The following is a 27,716-nucleotide window of genomic DNA, read 5'->3' as shown; positions in this document are numbered from 1 at the left end:
AATCAAAGAAGCTACTTTGTTCTTGTATGGAAAGAAATAATAAAACTTGTTCTTAATATTGTCTCCTGTGAACCTTTGAATTGACAAGTCTGCAAATCAATTTCATTTTGATGCAGTCGAGTCAATAAGTATAGGAAGACTTCTACGAAGTTATTCTGCTTGAAACCTTAATTTTATTAGAAAGTTATACCATAATACAACATTGGGGAACTTTTTACGGTATGTTCTTGTCTGTTCCATGACATTTTCTCTGACAATTGCTCCGCAGCGGCTCTAGATTCCACCCATTACCTAATCAAATTACTAACATCAACCCTGGGTTTAATACTACCCTACCCTACCCTAAACCTAACATAAAACCCTATTGCAACCCTAACCCTACATCTTAGATGAAATTAAGCCCCGAGCAACTGTCGCTCGAGCAAATGTCGTGTCACCGTTTTTGTCTAATGGAACATGGTAGTGCATCAAATATGAAAGGGGATCATCCTACATCCATCAAGTTCTATGATCACACAGCCATACAAATAAAAGAAACCTGCACACTGAATCTATGTAAAACCATGGCATAAACAATTATTTTATTGGAATTGATATTTGCCAATTGGTACATGTAGGTCAAATTTGTATTCTGACCAATCAAGTTCCCCACTATCCTTTTCCAACATCATCCTATACTTAACTGATGAATCCATTGAGAAGACAAATCTGAGTGAATATCAATCATAAAAATGCTAAAATAAACTCTATAGGAAGCTTTTAATTCTTGTCACATCCATTTTCAATTAGATAAACATTACATGTATTTCAATATGACCAGACCTACAATAGTTGGTTTGTATTGATGAAAAGTCCGCAATATATTGTTACCATTTGTGACAGGAAAATGTCATAAAAGTGCTGCATACAGTATTCCATTTACTAAAATCACAGAAAATTTTATTTTGGGTTACCCTTGGGAACCTCAACAACGTTACTGTTCTTCCACAGCCCCTAAAATGATTGTAAGGTGACAAATATACTTTGGGCGCAACGAAAAATAAAAAGGAGAAAAAAAATGACCCCCCCCCCCAAATATGAATTTGAAGGGGGCTGAGGACAATTTAACCACCAAAACATGAAAAAATAGCCCTCATAATTACAAGAGAGTTAAGAATAAATGACACTTTGGAATAAACAAAAGTAGGAAATACAGAATTTATATTTTTTCCGGCTTGGGTAGAGCGTCAAATGTAGATAAATGCCCACAACATTTTTGTGTTGCACTTGGACGGGAAATAGACACAGGAATGAAAGACTAAACTGGTATAATGGTAGTGATTTTTTACCCGATTGCTAAGGAGGCATGAATGCTTGTACGTAAGTAAGCAACCAGAGGACCATGGCTTATACCTTGGTCACATTTGCTCTACGGCGGCCGTACGGCGAGTCGAAAACAGCCGTTTTATTCATTTTTATTCAACCACCTATGTATAGCTGGTAAAAAAGAAAAATTCAAATGGCTGTTTTCGACTCGCCATACGGCCACCGTAGAGCAAATGAGACCAAGGTATTAAGGTCCTCTCCGAGGGACCAATTAATGGCATAGAGGGTCAATGAGAAGTCCTAGAACTATAAACCATGAGGTCTGGGGTTCAAATCCCATTGCACCACTACTAGCCTCTCAGAGGCATGCTAACCTACATTTGCCACTCTCCATCCAGGCGATAAATGGGTACCAGGTAGGATGCAAACATTGATGAGTTGGCCTGGCAAGTCGAGGGACTCGACTGCTCATTGCTGGAACCGGTATTACTCCCCAAGGAGTGGATATTGTAGATATATTTGAGGAGGCATGATAGCTCAGTTGGTAGAGCCGGGTTTCAAATTCCTGTGACCCAGGTTCGATTCCCACTTGGTGCGCTAGTGCCCTTTGGTAAGGCATTAATCCTCATTACCAGGTCCCCCAGAGAGGACCTTAAGCCATCAGTCCTCTGGTTACTTGCTTACAAGCATTCATGCTTTCTTAGCAATCAGATAAAAAAATCACTACCATTTACACTTTACACCATTTACACTTATTATGAGCAGAAGCCAGAATTTGATGATTGGGATTATTGTTCATCTGTAAAGCACAAGAGACATTGTTCTGATATGTCATTAGTGCAAAGCAAAATTATAACATTAGTATAATACCCTGTTTTGTATGACAATTATTCTATTTCATGATTGTTAATATTATTCTAGATTAGAAGGGAATACCGGTATATTGCATTCTTTAACATTAAACACCATAAGTACCATGATGTTTACATTCCGAACATTTTCCACACCAAAAAAAGAGGAAATTCTTAGTGAGGACTGACTTGCAAAATTAAGAGGAATTAACGACTAGGAAATAATCTTGTACTTATATGTATACATGACTATGTTCGTGAATGGCATAAATGTACATGTATCAAATACATTTTTTAAATACTGTCTTTCAAAGCAGAGGAGTGAGTGGATATTCATAGAATTCTGAACAAAAACATTGTGAAAGCTCAACTTAAACTTAACCTACAATCAAATCTGGGTTCCATTTCATAAAGACTTGTTATAATAACAAATGCACAATCTCTATAACAAGATCACAATCAGCCAATCAACTTGAATGATTTCAGTAGCTTTTAACTGTTATTGTAGATTTGTTATTATAACAAGTTTTATGAAATGTGAGCCTGGAATGCAGGGGATGGAAGTATAAAGCCTACTGATTGCTCATTCATGTAGAAACTGAGATTATACACAATAATCAATGCAATCAATCATAGATTTCAGCGAAGCTTTATGTTACAGGGTCCAGAACAAATCAATAAAAAAATAATAATAATTGGAGATAGCAACAGAAATAATTTTCAGTTAGTTTGATTTTGTAAGCAAGTGAGAACTTACATATCTCAAGCAAAATTTTAATTTACACCCAAACTTTAAGATCTAGTCATGTTGAAATTTCTGTGGATTATGTGATTGTGTTCAATGATCAAGTCAAGTGCATGTATACAAGCATTTGGTATTGATGATATAGGGATGAATATTTTCTTAGATTTTGCATAAAGTGATGGCAAGCCCATACCAAAAATATCCAAGATCTATAATAGAAAATATTCCTCTTGGATTGAATTAATGAAAACTTGTCTTTGATGATAATGGTAGAGGAACTTTCTATTTGAATGACTGCAATGAAATGACTTTGTGCTATTTCATTAAATAAAATGACTATTATTGGAGCAGAATGTAGCAGAGGCCCGTGTCCCGATTCAAACAACTTAATGACATTTGAGACATTAATAAACTAGTGTTACAAACTTTCATTATTGGATAACCTCTGGAGGCTTCCATGGCTTAGAAGAAATCAACATACTCATAGGGGTACACTTTTGTCGAGCATTGTGGCCCAGTTGATGAGTCTCCAGACTTTGAAACAGAGGGTTGTATCTCAACCATGGCATAATTTCCTTCAGCAAGAAATTTATCAAACTGTGCTGCACTCTACCCAGGTGAGGTATACGGGTACGCAGGAAGTTAATTCCTCAGAATAGTGTGAACACAGAATCAGTAGCCTCGCTTGGTCAGGGTAATATAGGAGCACCTTGAGCAACAAACAAGGTGGACATGTGCTCTATACAAATACCCTATATGAATTTTACGATAATAAATTGGACTTGTACTGCCCCAACACCACTCTGTAGAGTGCTCAAGGCGCTTCCCAAGAATGTCAAAGGAAATTAAGAAGAATTGAAAAGAAATGTTTTGTTAATTTGTTATTTTTTATTGTCATTATTGTTATTACATTCTATAACCTTTCTTGGGTAGGTCTTCGATTCTGAAAATCAGTACCCAAAACTCATTTTCAACAAGGAAGTTCTTGTCATCTTCAGGAGCAAGAATTTTTCATAACCATACACACGGCTAAGATAGAAAATTGTTATTTGCTACGGACATCATGGAATTTTATTGGCTGGGAGCAATTGTGATTGATAATCACAAAACGGGAGAGAGAAGAATGGACTTTGGAATGATCTAAATGCAAAGTTGTTACATGTTATCATAAGAATAGAACAAATCGTTGTATGTGAGGTATTATGGCAAAGTCTTTTATACAGTGTAGGGCAGTCCACATATTCTCACATCCTTCTCATGAATATGAACTAAAAGAAGTTCATTGAATTATTTTAATATTGGGTTGCAATTATAAGCATTAATCTTCAAAATGGCAACACTGTGATTGCCGAGCATGATTTTATAATTCAATTTTATACTACATCTGATATGTATTTTAAATTGTCATTTGAAGAAATGAATAAAATCATTGGAAATATATGGATGCAAATACCTCATTCATATTTAAAGGGCAAGTTTAACCAATTTGCAAGTTTAAATGAATAACAAAAATTTCATAAATACTGGAAATGCTTCATCAAATACAGCAAAAATAGGAGTTATGAGGGTGTTTCACAAAGATTTAAGTAAGACTAAAAACACAACACGTAAAATATCAAGTTGCGTTATGAATTTTTGAGATGCCCTCTACATGTATTGTATATTAATCAATGAGATATACTTGTTAAATACCATGTGTATGTTGGCACTTATGCAAATTTTTATGTCAGACTTATCTCTCTGTAAATCACCCCTAGGATTTTCAAAATGTTCTCAACATTGAATTTTATTCAGTAAAAAGATGCATCACATATCCAAACAAGTAATATTGATATTGTTCTCTAACCACTCCCCATGTAATCCAATTCAGAATCTAATCAAAATCCAATTTCAAAACGGTCGTTTCCATGTGTAATCATGATAATCAGTTCTTGTACAGCAGTAATCACATAATGAGTTATGTGCTTCATTAGGAATTTATTACATTAACAAGTCACCAAGTTTGCAAAATTTATTACTTTTCTATGAACAAATAAAGAACAAATGAGAGGATTATCAACTCATTAATTTGACTGCATACGATATGATAACATAGCACCGTTTCAAAAACTTGTGCTTAAAAATTTGAATGAGATTTTCATCATGTTTAGAATTATATTTTCACTTAAACTTACAAAAAGGCCCAAATTGCCCTCTCAGTAGTCAATATTTAATTTCCTCATCAGTACTTGTTCAAAATATAAACACAATATTAAATCTCTCTTATATATTCATTCATAAAATTCTTGGAACAATAAAAAGAAAAAGAAACAAAACAAATTGGAAAGTTGCTGGAATACTCCAATAGCAGAATTAGGATACAAGTTGGCATCGAGTTCTTTCAGGTAATAAACTAATTAAAAAGTCTTCTCTCCTCTTGTGAAGTGATCCTAGAAACTTTGCTATCCTCGACTCACGATCACGCGTGTACTTTGAAAGTCTTTTATGGAATGAATCCTCATTGCTAGGCGTTTCTATATGATCCGAGATCGTTGTTTGATTACTGTTGTTTAATTGATCCAGAACGCATCTGTGGTCCGATTCCAGGACGGCTCTCCTCCTATTGTCCAACATGGCTTCCTTTGCAGTCTGGCGAAAAAAAGAAGAAAAAAATCAAAATTACATGTGAAGACAAATTATCTGTTTTGGTTGTGAGATTAGAATACATTTGATTTGTACTCAATGTTATAGGAACAAATTTATTATGGGCAATTCCACGAGGAACATATGTCCAATCCACTTTAGGGAACTTATCAAAAGTCTGTACCTCGCAGGAATCCCACTATAACAGTGCTAGGCAGCTTTCCCGCATTCACTTTTATGCTGTCCATGATGAATTGTAATGAAAAGCTGCTTGCAAGATTCCTGCAGCAAATCTATGTCTCTGACCGTTTGACAAGGTGCCTTACATGATTGACATTATTCATCTCAGTCTGTTTTCTTAATTGAATCAATAGTAGCAATGCTCTCATATTATCATGATATGACAGCAGTAAATGAAATGAAGGAAGGTCTGCCCTTATAATGCACCTGGGGGCCGTTACATAAAGATGTTTGCAAGAGCGACTTCAAGAATGACTAGTGATCCTTTTTTGTGGTAATTGTATACACCAAAATGTTAATTGGCGATGGTTTAGCGTGTAAGAAAGGTTCACCAGTCGTTCTTAAAGTCACTCGTAACTTACGAACAGCTTTATAAAACGGCCTCCTGGTAAGTATAAGTTCACTGTTTTGACAATCAAGTGTGCTCCTCAGGTACAAATTATTTGTCTACAAAGCCCCAGGGAAATTTGTTTCCTTGGCAATCCCCTTTGTTTAAACAGGTACATCGTGCAAATTTCTTTATGACACATGACAATGATGGATCTCCATAGCTGAGATTGATTGGATCAATCGTGACAAGTGCCATAAACATAAATATAAATATACAATCAATTGTAACTCTACCTCTATGGTAAATAATTGACCAAAAGTTCTATTCAATTTCACTGATTGAATTTCTTTGTTAGAGCCCTTAGGTCCTGTATCATAGAGACTTGTTATAATAATAACAGATACCATATTTCTATGACAAATTTACCATCAACCAATCAAACAACACTATTTCAGTGGCTTTTATAATTGCTAGTATCCTTTTGTTTTGGTAGTTTGCTGAAAGTGGACCTGAGGTGGTAAAAATTTTGTTTGCCTGGCAGAACTTACCTGTACTGCATTATATTTGGTTTGGTAGTGAAGAACTGCTGCAAACAAGTGCCATATGGAGAACTCTGGCCATAACACCTCAACGAAAGACAGTACTGAATAGCCGCTCTAAGGTATACAAGAAAAATATATAAGTTGTGTATTAAAGGAACCAAGTGATCAAGAGTAGATTAAATACATAATCAACATACACTGACTACTATCAAAAGCAGCCTATTTCAGAAGGGACGTTTCTTACCAGGGGCTGTTTCATACATGGATATCTACATATTTGTATTTGTTAAGTTGAACAGGACTTTATAAATAAATGGAACATGTTCTCATGCTAAATGGGACACCAATAAATATCATCCATTGTTTTTAGAAAGGGAGGACTAAATTTTCTGTAGCACATATCAAAGTTTGGTTAAAAAAAACTTTGAATCTAGATTCTTCATAGCGACAGGAATATATTAAAACACCCATTACAAATGCCATATAAACTGTAACTGATTGAAATATTAATATCATAATATACCAGCCAATGATTAGTCAGACATTCTGACAAGCAACTAGGGATCTTTACATGTATTGTAAAGACATTGCTCTACATAAACTCCTAACACCAAACTTCAAGACTGGAGTTGGAAGCGGGTGTTGACATGTTTGGGCAACAGGAACATCACCTTCCAACACCACACTCAAAATTACTCAGTGTCTCATCTGCCATAATTAGAAGTCATTCAACCCGACTTCCCCCAATATTCTAGCAAGTAGTTCAGACCCTTATATTTATTACTAGTACACAGCCATTGCTCTGTAAACTCCTTAACACCACAACTTGAAATATCCTACCTGCCATAATAAGAAGTCACCCTGACTTCCCCCTTGTTCTAACCAGTAGCTCAGAATCTTTATACATCCATTGCTTTATAACTCCTTCACACCAAACACCACTATTGGAGTCGTATTTAGCATCTCTAACACAAGAATTTAACACCAAACTTGAACTTACTCAATATCTTGTGCCATAATAATATGTCACTTAGCCTGATCCTTAAATTTAGTAGTAGTACACAGCCATTGCTCTGGAAACTACTTAGCACCAAACACAAATATTACAGTTGGAAGTGGTGTATTTCACAACTCTAACACCAGAATTTAACACCAAACTTGAACTTACTCAATATCTTATCTGCAATAATAAGAAGTCACTTAACCTGATCCTTACATTAGTAGTACACAGCCATTGGTCTGTAAACTCCTTAAACACCAAACACAAATATTAGAGTTGGAAGTGGTGTATTTGGCAACTCCAGAATTTAACACCAAAGTTGAAATGTCCTATATCTGCCATAAGAAGTCACTTAACCTGATCCTTACATTTATTAGTAGTACACAGTCATTGCTCTGTAAAGCCCTTAGCACCAAACACCAATATTAGAGTTGAAAGTGGTGTATTTGGCAACTCTTACACCAGAATTTAATACCAAACTTGAACTTACTCAATATCTTATCTGCCATATTAAGAAGTAACTTAACCTGATCCTCACATTAGTAGTACACAGCCATTGGTCTGTAAACTCCTTAAACACCAAACACAAATATTAGAGTTGGAAGTGGTGTATTTGGCAACACCACATTTTAACACCAAACGTGGAATGTCCTACCTGCCATAATAAGAAGTCACTTAGCCTGACTTCCCCCGACGTTCTCACCAGTAGTTCAGGATCTTTACATCTATTAGTATACAGACATTGCTCTATTAATTCCTCTGAAACATCACTGCAAAAAAGAAAAAAAAAACAAAACAACAATGATTGAATAGGGGCTAGTAGCATCAAGAGTCACAAAATGCAAATTAAAAGAAAAATGCAAGTCCAAAATACATGTATCTACACTGGATGACAATCTAGTTATATATGGCGATTCAAGTTGCCTTTGTAACTGAACTCTTCCAGCAAATAGCCCACAGAACATGAGTAGGGACAGTGATTTTCCATTTTAAAAAATTGCCTTTTCCGTTTCAGAAAATCTTAAATGTCAGAAAACGGAAATTCCGTTTCCCCATAGACTTTGTGTACAAAAAAATTTGACTATTCCGTTAATATACCCATTGAATAGCAGTATCACAACACTCGCGCTGGTCAAAAATTGTATCTGCCACTGTACCAACAACGAAATAAAATCCGTTCTAATCACATCTATGCGGGTGCACAAAATATTTTGACGAACACATTTAACATGAATACATCCTCACCTTTCACATTATTAGCATTATTTTACGGTCAAATGAAATTTCATCGATAATTTTGGTTTTTTTTTTACATCGTTATCAGCAGTCAATGACTTTCGCCTATCAGCCATTTTGGATTTTAAGACCTCGATATTGTGCTGTTACATCTTTGAACGTAGAGGGCAGCAACACACGACCGTGTTGTTCAAACGATGTGGGCATGTGAAGCCCAACCCGGCGCCCGGCCGGGTACGGGCGTGGGGTACGATCGAGTGTGATGATATCGCGTGCAGTCACGATGTGTGAATTGTCATGATTTTAGCGAAGTGAGATCGCGTTTTCTGGGATTTTGTGGCCATTTAATATTCATATTTTGATGAGATTTTGGAGTAATTTCTGTTGCTTTTCTGTGTATTTTAAGGAAAAATATGTTTTCCGTGATTTTCCGTTTGAAATGCCACTTTCCATTTTAAAAGGCCCTTTCCGTGAATTCCGTCCGTTTTCCAAGATCGCGGAAAATCACTGTCCCTACATGAAGTACATGCACAGGAATATACTGAATACACAATTTATTGCAAAGCAGATCAGTTTGCTATTAGAAGTTTCCATGAGGCAAACTCTCTTAACACTGATCTCTACATCCAGTGGCATATTGGAATATGAGAAGATGATAAACTCTGCCTTTAGAAACCACAGAGTCACATTACAAGTCAAATAATAACCCAGGCTAACATAATTTGTCATATTATATTTAGGGGTGGCTCTTGACAAAAAGTATGAAAATCATAAAAGATGTGATCCTTTTTTTATCTTTATTTCGCTCCTCGTTGCCTTCCAAGCTCAGATTGTTCAAAATGCTGTTAATTCCCTTTTTCTTCACTTTTTCTTTGTTGATTTTTATTTATTACTGTGTTTGCTCTTTAATAATTAAATGTGCAAGGCAATATTTTTTCAGCACGTCACTACTTAGCGCCATTTATGAATTCATTAAAATACATACCTTGGGAAGAGGATTCCTTCTTCTACTCCTAGAGCTACCTCCTTGACTGCATTGGCCATCTCCTGCCTGGAGGTATACGCTAGACATACATTTAGTGTTGCCCTACAAGAACAAGCAAACAAATATAGAATCTGATAACACAGTAACTAGCATTATCCTAGTCATACTCCGATGACCCTTGCGGTTGCTTAAAAGGACATTCCCAAGACATGCTTGTATGCATCCCTTTCTGCGCATATTTTACGCCATGCGCATTGACATCACAATAAGTGAACAGGTAAGTAATCAGCTACGGGTTTCAGCTGAGTTTTCCAGTTATCTGCACTCCAACAGCAAATCTTGATGTGTTATTTCATGAAGCTATTAGCTGAAAAAAAAAAATCTATGGACCAATTTTTTAAACGTCTCTCCTTCAGAATTCTTTACTCTGCAGTGGTGCGAAGTATGACGAATATGACCTCCAGTTTGATTAAATGGGATAGTGGTGTAGAATTTTTCTCTATGTAGATACATGCATCTTGACACATTTTTTGTGTTTTTTAAAGCATATTGGCTCGAAAAAAAGTGCTGATAGTTTGAAAACAAGCACATGAACCCCCATGTTAATCTTTACATATTTGGAATATTTAGGTGCTAAAATAACTCTGTGCAAACTTTGGTGAAAATAAGTATGGATATCAGATTAATTGTGGAACGTGATTTTTTTTTATGTACATGAACATGTATTTTAACAAATGGACAATAGTTTAACAAATGGGCACACTGATGTATACATGTTCATATCACTGTAGGCAGACAGCCAAAAGAAAAGGACAACATACGAAAATCCTGCATTTTATCTATACACATAGCAAAGTAGAGGTGACTGAAAGATAATTTATCACAACCATGTTTTACAAGAAACTCTTTTATATCCAGGGATAAATATCAATTCAAAAGTCTTAATTTCTGACATTCCAAACAGTTATCATTCAGGTAAATCCTACATTATTTCAATGCCGAAAATGACAGAGAAGAAAGGTACAAAGGTCACTAGCTTCATAACAATTGTTTTGATTACTTGTCCAAGATCAGATTCCAAGATCAGAAAGACACCTTCATAGAGAAGATTGGCTGATGAAATAGATGATGATCAAACACTAGACTTGTATATTTCTTTGAGCTTAGGGTTTCTGCTTGGGCATGTACAACATCAATAACAGAACAATACAGTGCGTCCCAGAAAAAACGAAACCGAGATTTAGCGATGATTTATCATAACTAAATCATAAATAAAGTAGACAAATGACCTACCAATGTAGAGCTTAGAATCTCCTCTTTCATCTGATATTACTTAGATTATTCCTCATTCACGCATGAGTGAGCAAAAACAATTTGAAGAAAGGATACCAAAAACTCATTTGGCGGGGGGTGTCTGAATTTCAAAAAGAAAATCACATGCCTAAAAAGTTCAATATCTGCTCTTTTATTTGATACCTTAATCACATAAAATGGTAAAGAAGTAAAAAAATTATGTTCCCTCGAAACAATGCTTGTATTTCCATAATTTCATTAAATAAACGTGTTTTCACCGGTTTCCAACAGAAGCTATCGCACGGTTAACAAAAGACGTAATGCATGGCTGATCGTCAACAAAACAGAGTGTCGAGTGAGTTTGAACGCTAGCCTGTAAAACCTCTTCATTTTATGAAATTATTGAAATTCAAGCCTTATTTCAAATAACCAGAACTTTGTTATTTCTTGACCATTTTCTGTAATTGAGGTATCAAATTAAAGAGCAGATATTGAACTTTTGAAAAATGTGGTTTTCTTTTTGAAACCCAGATAGAGCCCGCCAAGTGACTTTTTGGTATCCCCTCTTCAAATTGTTTTTGCTCACTCATGCGTGAATATAGAATAATCTAAGTAATTTCAGATGAAAGAGGAGATTCTAAGCTTTACAATGATAGGTCATTTGTCTATTGTTTTTGTGATTAAGTTATGATAAATCATCGCTAAATCTCGGTTTCGTTTTTTCTGGGACGCACTGTACATTGTCTGAAGATACAAGTATTAACTCAACCAATCTCAACCAACTCAATCCTGAAATCAAAACATGTGAAGTTTCATAAAAAAATGACTTTCTCATAGATCACTTTCAATATTTTTTGTATCTCATTAATTCTTACTAGTGATTTTTTAACATGGAATTATAGGGCAAATCAGTGTCAACTTATCAGTTTTAAGTTCTTAAGCATATACACAAAGTATCTTTCTTCATTTTCATTTGGGATAACATAATACCTTCAAAAGATTTCCTACTTTGTTTCTTTAGTTTACATTGGACCCTAGCAGAATTTCAGGGACTCTTTAATAGTTTTCTAGTTTTTTTTTTTTTTTTTTTAGCATTTTGGGAAAAATTTGGACTGAGCTCCAGTGTACTAGTATAAATATATGACTGTTCCATTGCCTTGCCAAAAACTACAACAGATTGGCATCATTCTAGTCCCCAAATCATGAAAACCAACATGGAGCATACCATGAAACACAAGTAATTTCATATACTTTGGATTGTAAAGTTGGGCTATTCCACGGTTACTCACGTTACATTTGGAGACACCTTGACTCATACTTGGAGCTGTAACTCCATTATTATTGAATGATAGGAACTAAACATCTCCTTATCACAACAAAGTACACAGTCTGACTATCCTTTGTATAAAAACAAAACTTGGGAAATTTTATTATGCTCCTGGCAAATCTTTGGAATGTGTCGGTTACTCACGTTACATGATTTGGACATGCATAAAATGAAAAGTCGACATAAGTGAAAAGTCTCCTCATACAAGGCTTTTATGAAAGTTGATTATATCCATTTCAAAGAAGTATATTAGGGAGACAAACTTTGTACATAATTAAAAAAATAAAGAACACATGGTTTTTACTTGGGGTGCAGATAATATGGTTACTCACGTTACATTTTGTCCATGTATAGTTAACAACACAAATGTCATTAAAAATTCAATGTGTGTAAAATTCATTGCTAGGAACATCAAAAAGAGAGATTTTATACAAAAAATTGGAACAATTGGAGCTTTATTAGGAAGTAAGAGGGAAAAGTATGATTCTGCTTACTAATTATGCATAAATTAGCATAATTGCTTAATACCAATTTGAATGAAATAAATTACTGTATAGTATTGTAGATTATGTCCAAGACAACCTGCGTGCAAATTTTCGGCGTGATTGTGCAGCCAATGGCCGAGATCTCAAGGGGGGCCTGGGAGGCCCCACCCACCCCCCCCCCCCCCGGGCCATATTAACTCCCAAAATACCCCAGCCTAGATAGGGTTACAGGTAAGGACATTCAATGTGTTGTTCGAACACTCTTTAAAGTTTGGTTAATCGAAACCAAGTCTTACTAATGCACTCTCGCATTGTGAATACTTCTACTAATATTCAAGTTTTTGTGTGATTGTATGACCACTGATATTTTGATGAACAAAGAGTCACATCAAAGAGGTGTACCCTCATTTTGCTTTTAATCAATCAAAAATAACTTCCCAACTCACCATGAGACTTAAAACTTGACATCCCACAGAAAATGTTACCTAACTGCATCATTTTTACTGGTTACTCACATTACTAAGTTACTCACGTTACAGTTTTTCTTCATCATTTTTATAAAAAATTGTACTTTTTAATGATTTTGATAGTCATCACTGTGTCAAAGATTGTTTGAAGGAAGAGAATTTAAAATACCACCAATTAACTGTGAAGATTTTTTCTCTCAGAAAACAAAGTCATTTTTTTCGGTTACTCACGTTACATCACCTGACCAGGTTGCAATATTCATTTTTGAATGAGTACTACAAATTTACTTGAAAAGCTGTTGTGTATTTTAGGTAATTTGACTCTTCTAAACTTCAGAAATATATAAAGTGGTATGTTGTTGCAATAACAAAATGGTAATAAGGCATATTTCATTTTTCAATATTTTTCTTGTATTTTGGTACAGAATGGAAGACACAACTTTTGACCATTTTTTTCCAAAGTATAGATATGAAAATAAACTTTTTATTTTTTGTTCCTGAAACTATCATGTATGAAGGACTTAAAGTATTAAAAAATTCAAGAAAATATTGAATTTGAATTTTTAAGCTCATGTCCACCAACCTGTGGAATTGCCCAGTTGATGAAGCATAGCCAGGAAGCCTTGCTTAACAGTTACATTCATAATTGCTTGACCATTCATAATGAGACAAGCATATCATGGCATACAATTGAGAAGATATGCAAGAACAGGAAGGAAGTACATTGTTCACACTGAGGTGTAAGACCATTGTTGTAATGACCTTGACCAAAGGTGTGAACACGACACCTCTGCATTTGTGATTTAAATACATACAGACTCAGGAAAATTGGACAGAGAATCTAATGCAAGATTCGGGTGATACAGAAAGTAAAAAAGAATTTGTAAAATATTGTGGGCTTGAATTACCCACAATTCTGTGAATCTGTGCCACTGACATGCAAGTGGGTCTTCAATAGCTCAAAGTTATGAGTTTATTCTCACCTTGTGTTATTGTGTGACATAGATATGGCTTTGACAGCTGCAATTTCTTGCCCATCTCTCTATCCTACACTCAACTCTTTGTGACTCGGTTTTCACTGTGAGTAATTGTGTGATATAGACATGGCTTCTGCTATAACTTCTTGCACATTCCTGGAGAAGAGGTTGTGATACCCTATTCATTCCCTGCAGGTATCAATATAATTATGAATCTGTTCTCACCTTGTGTTATTACGTGATATAAACATGGCTTCTGCAACAACTTCTTGCACATCCCTGGGTAGGAGGTTGAGGTCTCCTATAACTTGTACACAGACACCATGCTTCATGATTTGATCTCTGAAAACAATAGAATGTGAAGAGGGAGAGAAAGTGATTACTATTATCAGAAAACACAATGAAAACATAGTATGGAACACAAAGTTTAACCATAACACAGGGATTATTTTCAAAAACATTCTCGGAGGCACATACAAAATCCAAAATCTAACCTTCAGGCAGATCTGTGCAAATTGACAGGGACAAGCTCCTGACATCACCTAACATACAGTGCACTCAGGACATGAGCTTTATCTTAAACATGAGCAAGGAGACTCACTTATTAACCTGTACATTTAACTATGCTCAATACAAAATTACATACCAACAAACAGACATACTCAGAAGGGATAAGATATTACATACTATTCCATTTTCTAAAAAAACAACAACACAGAAATAACAAGTCTCTTCACTGTAACCTTACAAGTGACACCTCCCCCCCCCCAAAAAAAAAAAAAAAAACCCATAGAAATGCCTCCTTCAACTTCAAGGATATTCCAGAAGACTGAAATGGCAGTTAAAGTATTTCACTACTGGTCTTTCATCATATAGATGGATTAGAAGATAACATTATTATTGGATTAAACCAAGAAGAAAGGGGGGGGGGGCAAAGATTATTAGCTTTTCTCTAACAGAGGTACAACGTATCACCTTCAAGCATTGACATACCATGCAATAGACTTGAACAATATCAGAGTAGACATCATAGTAGACTTGAATAATGAAAAATATGAATATTCAGAATAAAAAAATTGCATGCCAAAATGCTGAAGATGAGATGACACATAATTGAAAATTCTCAAATATACATTGTAATCCAGCATCAGAAATAATTGCTCATGTGACTAAATACAGGAGTACTTTGCTTAAACTATTAAGAGCTATTGTTAAGAGAAGTTTGTTGACCTTTGATCTGAATTGTGCCAAGCTATTTATCTCTTTCTCTCTCTCTCTCCCTCTCTCTCTCTTCCTCTTCCTATTGTCACTCTAATTGAATGCTACATACTTGTACATGGAGTACAAACCAAACATGAAACATACATTTCATGCAAAATGTAATTTAAAAAAAAGTATTTGCAACACTCCACCAATACTCCCAAATTTCCAAGATGTTGGTCAGATTGTTAATGTAATAAAAATATAATTTCTCTGATATAAATCTCATTATGTAAAAAAAAAAAGTTTGTACAATACGGTGAAAATCATAAGAAATAAACAAACAAAAATTGAACTTACTTTTCTTCTAATAATCTGAGAAATTTCTTTCTTGCCAATTCCATCAGTCCGTCCACTTCTTGCCTTGATCTCTTGAAGTTTTCTATACTGAATGCATAGACGGTGACTTCTGTAATACCTAGATCTAAACACCATTGTAGAGTCTGAAAATATACCGAAAACATATAATGTGTAGTAATTATAGCGTTTAATGATAATGTGTACTTCATTAAATGTTTTACAATATTTTTTTTTCACTTTACAATGAAATCAATCAATCAACATATCCCAATATTTTTATTTTTTTTAAGGGGGAGGGGGTCATTCTATTTTCACTTTATTTTTCATAGAATAATTCTCCCCTCTTAATGATGTTTTTGTAATGTGTATGAACCTCCAGTGCAATATTTAATCTTACTCTTATGTTCTTATTTGATTTTTTCGTAGGTATATATTCCTTTCAGTTTCATGTAGGCCTATTTTTCTTTTTTCTGTGAACTTTGTAATGTGTCAGTCTTCTGACTGTTTTTACAATGTCTTCATATAATAAACCGAATGGAAGTAAATTATCGAATCATGTCATGGGGTGTGTTTCATAAAGAGCTACAACTATTGAGATTTTGCCATTATTGTAACTAGGTAGTAGGTACCATGGAAAACTTGATTCGGATTGGCTGCTGAGCTCAGTTACCATGGTAATTGCTATTGAGGTTACCATAGTTCAAACTAAAAACAAAATGGGTCCCTAGTGTACCCCAAAGACCACACATGTAAGTTTCCCACTAAAATGATTATTCAGGAATTATCTTTTTCTTTAATGCAGCTATTTTTCAAGTAATCAAAGAGGTTTTATTGACTTGGAAACCAAGAATAAATAAAAGAATTATTTTTTAATGCAATCCCAATTTAGGCCTACCCTTAATGTTCCAAGTACTGTAGGCCTATTATTTTTATTGCATGAATTATAACAATTTGTAAAGTGAGTTGATAAATTCACAAGTGACTTTGCAGCCCACTATTAAAGAAATTGTACATGCAGACTCACACGCGCAGCTCTCTGTATCACTATTAACTTCTCTAAAATGATATTGTACATGAAATGATAATCAACACATTCACTTGGTAACTCCCCCAAACACACATGCTTTCTCTTTTAGTCATTCAGGAAATCCAGTGATAGCATGTGCACTTTAAAGGGACTGGGTGAAAGTCCACATTATCTATCTCTTAGTTTTCATTCATTCCAATTATAAGTAAACATTGTTTTCAAAGTTTCCCATTCTCTGTTGGTGAAAGTGACAGATCTATATTTTTATTGGGAAAAGTAAAAATCACATTATTTTAGGTTTTTATTGCATATTGGTCTATTGAGCATTTATTCATTTGGTAATTAAGAGAATGATCAGTAACAGTTTAAATATAATTTAAAAAAATCAACATTTTGGGTAATCAATGATCACATCTGACCAATATTCACATTTAAACATTCAATGAAGTTCTGTAAATTGTATTGCATTCTGGATGTTCCTTTCAGTGTTTTTTTTTTCAAAGGAAGTCAAGATATTTCTTCTATTAAATTACACTGTACATGCAAGAAAAGGGCTGTGAACACCACATGTAGTACAGATGCATAATTATGCCTGTTATTATTAGATTGAGTGTGAAGAAGAATGGTTGGTGATTCTTTCATTCCCCCTCTACTAATATTCTGCATGATATTATAGAAGGGGGGGGGGGTGGACTGCCCCTCTACCATTTTCAAAGAGAGTACCAAAGTGATGACGTCACAAAAAAACTTTTTTTTTTAGCATTTCAGTGCTTTGATACTATATTTTTTGAGAGCATGATGAAAAACCCCCACTACCAAAATTTGGCTGGAATCGGTCCATGGGGGCCTGAGAAATGACCTCATGAATACATTGACTTCAATGGGGCTAATTACATGTACTGTATGTATTCATGAGGACATTTCTCAGAACTTCAGAAGAGTGTAAAAAAAAAAGAAGTCTGGAAAACTGGGACATGAAAAGAATAGCGCATGTCATTCTTACATGTCTCAAGTGGGGTAAAAAAAAGATGTTACTTTCAGGTTACCTTGCCCCGCCCCACCCCCCCCCCCCCCATCAAGGTACCATGGTATCAACCATGTACTTGAGGGTTTCCTAAAACATAATTTTCCCACCCTATACTTTGAATACAAAAGAAGACATATCCGGAAAGACTGATCTAGCAAACACTGGGTTTGCATATCCCTACACCTTTGTTTGGTTCACCTGTTACCAGAAAGTATCAATGGAAGAATGGACATTTAACCAATTGCGTACTGAATTATTGCGTCGCCATACTATAGACTGGACATCGAGACATGCAGCTGATAGGAAGTACTGATTTTTTTTTCTTCACTGAAGATAGCCAAACATATTTCCAGTGACCCTCCTGTCTAGAATACATTTTTGAAGCTTAAAAATTTCTGCACAATTTCTTTGGAATTTTTTTTTTTTTCATTTATAATATAGAGAATGCAAATATAAAGATCAATAATAAGATCAACTGCATATAACAAAGATATTCCTTTTTCTTCAAGCTGCCTTCATGTAGGCTTACAATTACACTACAATGGCTAGGCTGGCAATTTGCATCTTCCGGAGAAAGTGCAATATCATTATTAACTTGCAAAAGATTTATAAAAAAAACGTGCTTAAATTTTTTGGATTTCACTCTCACCTCCGCTAATTTCTCAAAACCAAGTGAATGCCCATCTAGGGTCTGAAAAGACTTCTTCTTAGCAAATCTGCGATTGCCATCCATGATGAAGGCTACATGCTGAGGCACGGGACCACACTTGAGGACCCGCAGACAGAAGGACTGGAACCATGTCTTCTGGGCCTGGTACTGCTTCTCTGGGAACCATTCTGAAGTAGCTGCTGATGCCTCGATCCTGCAATATAATGAAAAATTTGATTTGATCTAGCCCAGTCTAGAAAAAGAATTTTAAAACTTTTTTTACAATAAGCCATGATTGGGTGAGATCTACATGTAATAAAATGTGAAACATATTGAAAAGGGTAATTCCAGGACTTGATAAAGGGGACCATAATATTCTGGATCTGGATGTATACGATGCAGGGCCCTCCTGGGCATAAACGCATCATCGGGTGACTTGACCTGAATTTTGCCTGGACCGGCGGGTGCAACACACCGGCTGAACACCGTACTCTTTGTCACTTTGACTAGTATTGGTTTTAACGTGCATAGCTAGGTTGTGACTCTCCTATACACGGGACCAATATTTGCATCCTTTCCTACATGTATGCCATGGATGGAGTGTTTTCCAACTACATTCACACCTGCACTGAATACACAATGCTATACTATACTAGTTTTACTACTGTCTATTAGCATCAGATATTTTTTTTACTTTTAGACGCGTTTTAGCATGAGCGGGACGAAGTACGATCATATCTGAAACATGCGCTCTAACCGACCAAGCTACGCTCATAATTTCATAATTTGTTTAAAACCTGATAACTGATAAACTATTCTAAAAACATGAAAAAGTGAAGCCAAGCAGCATAACGTTACTAAGTCGTTAGATTATCTAAGTTAGATCTAGGCCTACACAGTATTGCCTAACTTTAAAGTCTCACTCTAAGTTAGACCTACATGTAGATCTAACTGTCACTGTCTCACTCTCACAAGTCTCAGTCTATTCACATCACCATCACATTCTCAGTCACAGTTCATAAAAAAAAATTCTAGATAATTTTTTTTATTAAAAAAAAAATAATGGCCTAAAATAAATATTGTATTATTATTTATCTAGCTCTTAAAAGAATTAAGTTAGATTTAATAATACTCACCAATGTTCATTAGACTTTCTAAGTTCTGGATCCATGTTACATTATCCAACTCATTAAGGTGAGGTAATTATTCTCCCACTCCCAAGACAGGGCCCTAACCTAAGCGTAACTCGACAATCCAAACACCCGGGACTTTCGGCAAGCAAGCACGTCGAGTTATGGTCGGCGTCGAGCGGTGAAGATCTGATGCAAGACTCGGTGCCACATCGGAGGTTCTAATTCAGGTACCGTAGCACCTAGCTGCATGCACGGGGTTTCGTCGAAAGTCGCTCGCTGAAGTTTCGGCGAAAAATGTTACTGCAAAATCGTTCTCGTGCATCTAGCTAGCGCAGTATGCCGCACAGAACACATGTGTATGGCTTCTCATACGTTACACACACACTTCATATCACACATGCACTGGAAAGTATCGAGCCTGTATGGCGTTGCCCACGTTGCACACATACGTTCAAGACACTGGCAATTTCAATGCATGCAATTCAGTGCATTATGCATGCATTCAATCAAGTCAAAGGTCAGGGAGAGCGGATGAATCATTGACCACAAAATTCTGGACTTTTCTAACTCTAGATTATTTTTTATACAAAGGAGTAATTTAAAGAATATCATAATTGAGTTCTATCCTATTAGGTTGAGTATTTACACTGTCATATCCAGATATTTTCTCACAAAAATGAGATATTTAACGAGCTATATTAGCATTGCGCACTGATACTATGCAAACGCTCGACTAAGTACAGTGCAGGAGCAGCAGGAACAAGGCCGGGAATTTTTACGGTGTTTATTGCGAGGTTGTGAAACACATGTATCTCTTCTGACAAAAAATTATAATTATCTGCTTGTTTTCCATTCGTTTCCTTTCTTGACAGACCATGTTTAGATATGGCTGAAGAGAATGTAGGAAGGGTAAACGACAGTACTGCTGAATCAGGTAATATTTTGCTGTCATTTTCCTCGGGTGCTGTTCACTATTTTATCCGCGCCTTCGCAGCGAAGTGTAACGACAACAAATCTAACGACCCAATTTCTCTCAATTTGTCCACAGAATTGTACTTCTTAATTGCCAAATTTCTGGAAAATGGACCCTGCAAAGAGTCAGCCAATGTAAGTATTACGTCTTCTTAAACATCTCTTGTGTATTTTTTGTGATTTTTCATCAGTTAATATCGTATATTTTCCTTGTCTTTGGCAGGTTCTCCGACGAGAGATCGAGCAAAATGGGGTGAGTGCATTTCATTCGTTTGTGTTTGATGCATGATGACTCGTTTTTGAAAGTGAATTTCGGCCGAAAATTCAACATTTCTTTGGATTTCGACGTCTACATTATAATTTGAATTGATAGAATGTTAGAATAATAGTTGTTTTAAATAATTGAATTAGAAATGATTAATAGAAATTGTTTATCTCCATTTTCTCAGTTATTTTCTGCCAGATTTGATTGGAAAGGCAACCAACATCGACAGAGCATCAAAAACTTGGTAAGAGATGTGAAAAACTTTTTCTATTGGATTTAATTTTTGAATTTCCCTCTAAAATCGTCAAATTTGTTAAATGTGAAAATTTGTGGATAGTTGGTTGTCAAATGGGTGTAGCAATCATTTGATACCAATAATAGGACTCACTTTCCATTTTTTCCCGAAAAAATCAGAAAAATACGTCTGAAAATAGCTTCTTTCCCATCCCCATGAAACGCAGGCATAGGCAAGTGATTTGCATAATGGATCGAGCAACCTGACCCCCCTAGCTATGACATCATTGTATGTGTGATCACCAAGCCAATCAGAGAGCCTGTAAGGGTTGTGAGGTGGCCACCTCATAGTGTTTGCAAAATGAGCTATGATTGGATGAGCTAAAATGCATATTCATAAGGGATTGTTTGCACACGGCACTGAGTTGTGTGCAGTGTGCATCTTCATGTTTTCAATTTCGGTGAAGTGTGTTGAATTGAGGAAACCTTTGGAGAGAGTCTGCTTGTGTCGTGAATGTGTACCCATTTGAGTACAAGAAAATGCGCTGACTTGAGTGATAATGACAACACTATACTAGTACTAGTTACCAATAATAATAATAATTAACAATGACGATGATGGTTATATTATAATAATAAAAGCAATAATTTAGTAATAATAATAATATGATAGTAATAATTTAATGATTAACATGATAATGAATGATATAGTAATAATGATAATTATTTAAATTATGCATAAGTAACTGGTACAAATTAGTACTACTACTACTACTTCTGCTGCTTCTACAACTACTACTATACTTCTACTACTACTGAACTACAACTACTTCTATGACTACTAAGACTAACTGCTGCTACTTTACTACAAGTGCTACAAAGATGCATAGGCTATATGATAAAAGAATAATTTGGTATTTATTATGATGAGGATAAATATGTTAATGAATACATGCATGCTAGTATATTATTTTGTTTTTCTTCCAATAAGTAAAATTACAATGCCCTTCTTGTATATAAACATCAAGTAATAAAATGAATAGGCCTATCGATTATGAGTATGTGACATCCACATTGATTTTCTCGGCTCACTTATTTTTGGGATTGAAATTCCAGAAGAGAAATCTATTTAAAACATGCCTTAACTACTTCAACATTTCATGTCCATTTGTGTTATAAAAAGGTGATTGTAAAAATAAATAGGTGATTCAAAAAACTCATTAGATATGGTAATTTATACACCATGATGTTTTCATAGTTATAATTTCAACTGATTTTTTTTCAGTGGGGGATCACACGTATCTAGTAGAGCTGCAGATGTTTCCCCAAATTCTACACAAATAAAAAATATTGTCAATTATTATTTGAATGCAAATTCATGAAGAGTTTCATTCAAAGACTGCACCAAATAATTTTTATATTTTGTAGAATTATGTATTATATTTTTTTCAGTAGAAATTTACTTTATTTCATCTTGAACAACATGATGTGTTCTTTATGTTTGTTATTGAAGTATACAGTACAATATTGTTTTCTTACATCTTACAAGGTTTTCCTCGAAAGAAGGGCATTTTATAATATAAGTTTATTATTATAATGTTGTAGAGCTCTATGAGTTTCACTAAACTTCTGCACAGAATTTTGATATTTTGCTGTTCTTTTTGCTTAGTTATGTTACAGGGCAAGTTATCCCAAACGATAAAGAATAAATTTTTTATTTCATAAATTCAAAATATAGAAAATTTGAATATGGAATTAAAAAGGCTGAGGAGATGAATAGCAGTATTTTGTCAAAACTCGCTATTCACAAAATCAATATTTTCCAAGTTTACACAACTTTATACAAAATTTATGTTGAGGGGAGGCTTGATATAATTAAAGGGCAAGTCCACCCCAACAGAAAATTGATTTGAATAAAAAGAGAAAAATCCAACAAGCATAACACCGAAAATTTCATTAAAGTTGAATGTAAAATAAGAAAGTTATGACATCTTAAAGTTTTTTTTATTTTACAAAACAGTTATATGTACATCCTAGACGGTATGCAAGTGAGGAGACTGATGACGTCATCCACTCACTATTCCTTTTGTATTCTATTGTATGAAATATTCAAATTTTTCTCATTGTCAAGTGAAACAACTTTGATTTCTACTCTGATCATGTGGAATTAGCATTGTTTAATACTATATGGTTCAGTCAAGTTTGTCCTTATTGTCAAATGTGTAAAAAATGAAATATTGTATAATTCACACAATAAAAAACAAAAGAAATAGTGAAGGACATCACCGACTTTCTCATTTGCATGTCACTGAAATGTGCATATCACTGTTTTGTGAAAAATAAGCAAAACTTCAAAATGTCATAACTTTCTTATTTTACATTAGATTTTGATGAAATTTTCAGCGTTATGCTAGTTTGATTTGTCTGTATTGATTAAAATCACCATTTTGCTGGGGTGGACTTGACCTTTAACTATAAAAGTAATGAAGATGATGAGTAGAAAGGGGAGTATGGTGATGATGAAAGATGGTGATGATGATGAAAGATGGTGATGATGGTGATAATGATGATGATGATGACGATGATGGTGATGATGATGATGATGATGGTGATGGTGATGATGATGATGACGATGATGATGATGATGATGATGATGATGGTGATAATTTTAATAAATGATATGTGGAGGAGTAGGAGGGATGGGAGAGGAGGAGTCACTGTCCACAGAATAAATGTTGTCACCAATGTAGCTTTAGTCATGATGACTCCAAAAGACGTAAGCAATTCAAATGTCTTTCAGGAACTTATCATCCATTGAAACGGAAATTTCAGTGCATTTATTAGGTCCACTAGAATTTTCTTCATCTAAATTTGTTTTCAGGAAAATTGCAACGGTCACATTAAGAATGATCATCTGTTGAAAATTGTTGGTCGTATCGGACATCTCCTGGACAAAGATGTGAAGCCAAGAGTGCATGGTGTAAAGTCACTGCTAGGGGGCGCTAGACAATCCCTTCTACGCACAGCAGCAGGTAAGAAGCTGCTTTGTTTGTTTTTCATTCTAACTTCTTAATCAAAGGTATCCCTTTATGATTTATCAGTTAAAAGCCTCTTTTTAAGTTTTTTTAAATCCCTCCAAAAAAGTTGCCATTTGAAATAAATGAATATTTTACAATATGTGAAACAAAACCTGATTTTTAGGGGTGGTTTTCTGAGATCCATTTTATCTCAGATAAAATTAAATATTTTATCTCTGTTAACATCAGTGAGATAAAATACCCTTAAAATCTCCTCGAATTGGTATTCTGAGAACAATTTTATCTTCATTTTATGGGGTTAATTCACCTAGAAATATTGGTGAAATCAACGCCGCAGAGATAAAATAGCCCCTACCCTCTTTTAAGTCTATTTTATTTTTTCTTCAACATGGGCGCAAGCACACATCCGCGTTGCAATGGCCAGATACGCGATGGGTATGTCTACGCAGGCACTGTTCTTTTGCGTATTCCTTATATAGATACGCAAGATAAAATTTATACGCAAGATATATAATTGTGAATTTTATCTGAGAGATAAAATGTTATCTCAGAATACCAATTTCATTTTAAGAGATAAAATAAAATATTTTAAAGATAAAATGACCTCAGAATACCGCCCCAGGGTTTTTGTCTCGCCTGCATAGCACAGCGAGACTATAAGCGCCGCTTTTCCGATGGCGGTGGCGTCAACATCAAATCTTAATTAACCGAAGGTTAAGTTTTTGAAATGATATCAAACTTGGACATAAGGTTAATCAAGTATTACTGAATATCATGCTTGAGATTCAGGTCACATGACCAAGGTCAAATGTCATTTAGGGTCAATGAACATAGTATTTCATTATCATATGAATTGTGGGGTTTTTGTAAATAAGTATTCAATAGTTGTTTTTCAATGTCAGCACTGCTGCTATATTGAATGGCGTAATGCAGGCGAGCAATGGCCAGATATGGGATGGGTATGTCTACGCAGGCACTGTTCTGTTGCGTATTCTTCTATAGATACGCAAGATAAAATTGTGAATTTTATCTGAGAGATAAAATGTTATCTCAGAATACCAATTTCATTTTAAGAGATAAAATAAAATATTTTAAAGATAAAATGACCTAAGAATACCGCCCCAGGGTTTTTTGTCTCGCCTGCATAGCACAGCGAGACTAGGCGCCGCTTTTCCGATGGCGGTGGCGTCAGCATCAATCTTAATTAACTGAAGGTTGAGTTTTTGAAATGATATCAAACTTGGACATAAGGTTAATCAAGTATTACTGAATATCATGCTTGAGATTCAGGTCACATGACCAAGGTCAAATGTCATTTAGGGTCAATGAACATAGTATTTCATTATCATATGAATTGTGGGTTTTTTTGTAAATAAGTATTCAATAGTTGTTTTTCAATGTCAGCACTGCTGCTATATTGAATGGCGTAATGCAGGCGAGACTGCCAAAGGCGTTCCACTTGTTGACTGTTAAACGCCAAGCAGGCATATAACCTAGGAAACATCAAAATCTTAACCGAAGGTTAAGTTTTTGATATGTCATCATAACTTCGGAAGTTGATGGATCTAGTCCATAAAACTTAGACATAAGAGTAATCAAGTATTACTAAACATCACGTGTGAGTTTCAGGTCACATGATCAAGGTCAAAGGTCATTTTGGGTCAATGAACTTTGGCCAAGTTGAGGTATTTGTTGAATTATTATTATAACTTAAAGTTTATGGATCTAGTCCATAAAACTTGGACATGAGAGTAATCAAGGATCCCTGAACATCCCCTGCAAGTTTCAGGTCACATGACCAAGGTCAAAGGTCATTTAAGGTCAATGAACTTTGGCCATGTTAGGGGTATTTGTTAAATTACCATCAGAACTCTGAAAGTTTATGGATCTAGTCCATAAAACTTGGACATGAGAGTAATCAAGGATCCCTGAACATCCCCTGGAAGTTTCGGGTCACATGACCACGGTCAAAGGTAATTTAAGGTCGATGAACTTTGGCCATGTTGGCGGTATTTGTTTAATTACCATTTATTTATGGATATATTTTATGAAATGTGGACATATGGATAATAAAGTATCACTGACAAGACTTGGATCACATGATCAAGGTCAAATGTCATTTAGGGTAAATGAACGTAGTATTATATCATATGAATGGTGTTTTTTGTGAATACATGTAGTTATTCTATATTAGTTTTCAAAGTCAGCACTGCTGCTATATTCAGTTTCATAATGCAGGTGAGACCGCCAGAGGCGCTCCACTTGTTTTATTTTTCTCACAATATAACATTTTTTTATACCCTAGATGTGAAGCCCCCTCTATGGAGTCCGTCTGTACATGCAGCACTTTACCACCAACGGCCCATAGCTCCACCAAATAAACTTTCTCAGGTGCCAAATGTCTGTGAGTATCAATGCTTTTCATTTAAATCATCTGTAGCAATAATTCAGCAGGCATCGTATTTTGAATCTGATCTGTGATATTATAATGCAAATTAATTATTGTTGTTCGTTTTTAAAAAGCACAACTGGAGTTGTAGTGAGCAGAAATTTGAGAAAAAAGCTTTTAAATCCTTGTCCAGCTCAACAGGAGTTGTGTGCAGAGAGAGAAAATTTTGAAGTCATTGTTTGATTATTGTACCAACATAGACACTATATAATTCTATGGAGTTCTGTGATATTTTAGTAAACCAAATGTTGTAAAATGAAGGAGTATAGATTGAATACTGATTACACAATGAAAGTCACCTACACAGAAACATGCATATGTGGGCACAGAATAATACTATTTCTTGGAAAAAGACCCATTTATCTTATAGAATAGCATGCTTTTAATAGCAACTTTGCTTGTTGCTCAACAGTATAACCATTTTACTACCAGAATCGTTTGACACATTCAATTTTTTTTCATGCATCTTATCAGATTATGTTCAAATTCAAATTATCGTTGTACAAGTAGAATTCATTTCAACTTCAATCATTTGTTTGTAACTTTTTTTTCACTGTATTATATCCATCTGTTAGACAATGTTATCCGAGGGAGACAACTAGCTGGCGTAGCTCGCCTTGATCACGTAATGCCTGGGGAGAGGTATGGCCGGACGAACCTTCACATTCGAACCCTGGGTCATCTGTCTTCAGCTTACTGTGTTCTGTTTGATCAGACAGGTCGCAGGATAATCACAGTAAGAATATTTGAATGCTTATGTCTAGTGGTGATCCCAGGGCCCCGTCTTACAAAGAGTTACGATTGATCCAGTCAATCGTAACTCTATGGAAATCCATCAGTGTCATAATTTTTTCTATAGGAAATTTGCAAAATGTCCTTTGAAAACAAAGGAGAACACAACAAATTGTCAAGAAATCAATGAATTTATGGATATACATTCATATCTAGAATTTTTT

General features: G+C 35.0%; 2 protein-coding genes across 2 annotated transcripts in view; one reads left to right on the top strand and one right to left on the bottom strand.

Moving 5' to 3' along the window:
- Nucleotides 1-552: 552 nt before the first annotated feature.
- On the bottom strand, nt 553-20,615 carry LOC129259026 (dehydrodolichyl diphosphate synthase complex subunit DHDDS-like). Its single transcript, XM_054897295.2, has 8 exons — nt 19,806-20,615; nt 18,670-18,883; nt 15,967-16,109; nt 14,632-14,748; nt 9,858-9,959; nt 8,292-8,406; nt 6,643-6,750; nt 553-5,529 (listed from the first exon to the last, which is right to left on the bottom strand). The coding sequence occupies exons 1-8, from the start codon at nt 19,838-19,840 to the stop codon at nt 5,254-5,256; spliced, it is 1,110 nt and encodes a 369-aa protein (XP_054753270.2). The 5' UTR covers nt 19,841-20,615; the 3' UTR covers nt 553-5,253.
- The window catches only part of LOC129259027 (PH-interacting protein-like), a 42,015-nt gene continuing 34,796 nt past the window's right edge, over nt 20,498-27,716 (top strand). Inside the window, exons 1-7 of the mRNA XM_064098375.1 lie at nt 20,498-20,736; nt 20,851-20,909; nt 20,998-21,027; nt 21,224-21,283; nt 24,155-24,305; nt 26,617-26,715; nt 27,336-27,496. Of these exons, the coding sequence (XP_063954445.1) occupies nt 20,688-20,736; nt 20,851-20,909; nt 20,998-21,027; nt 21,224-21,283; nt 24,155-24,305; nt 26,617-26,715; nt 27,336-27,496 (609 nt within the window). The 5' untranslated portion in view covers nt 20,498-20,687. The remainder of the gene's footprint in view (nt 20,737-20,850; nt 20,910-20,997; nt 21,028-21,223; nt 21,284-24,154; nt 24,306-26,616; nt 26,716-27,335; nt 27,497-27,716) is intronic.

The sequence above is a fragment of the Lytechinus pictus genome, chromosome 4 (genome assembly GCF_037042905.1).
Source record: "Lytechinus pictus isolate F3 Inbred chromosome 4, Lp3.0, whole genome shotgun sequence".
NCBI lineage: Eukaryota > Metazoa > Echinodermata > Echinoidea > Temnopleuroida > Toxopneustidae > Lytechinus > Lytechinus pictus.
The sequence above is the reverse complement of the archived record's forward strand: the minus strand, read 5'-3'. Positions and strand labels throughout refer to the sequence as shown.

What these genes read in the sequence shown, in the direction of transcription:
- LOC129259026 (XM_054897295.2), bottom strand. Translation starts at nt 19,840, where the DNA reads ATGGATCCAGAACTTAGAAAGTCTAATGAACATTG. An exon ending in GTGACTTCTTATTATGGCAG is followed by an intron (nt 6,751 to 8,291) that starts GTAGGACATTCC and finishes TGTATACCTTAG; the next exon opens with AGCGGCTATTCAGTACTGTC. An exon ending in CCAAATATAATGCAGTACAG is followed by an intron (nt 5,530 to 6,642) that starts GTAAGTTCTGCC and finishes TTTTTTCGCCAG; the next exon opens with ACTGCAAAGGAAGCCATGTT.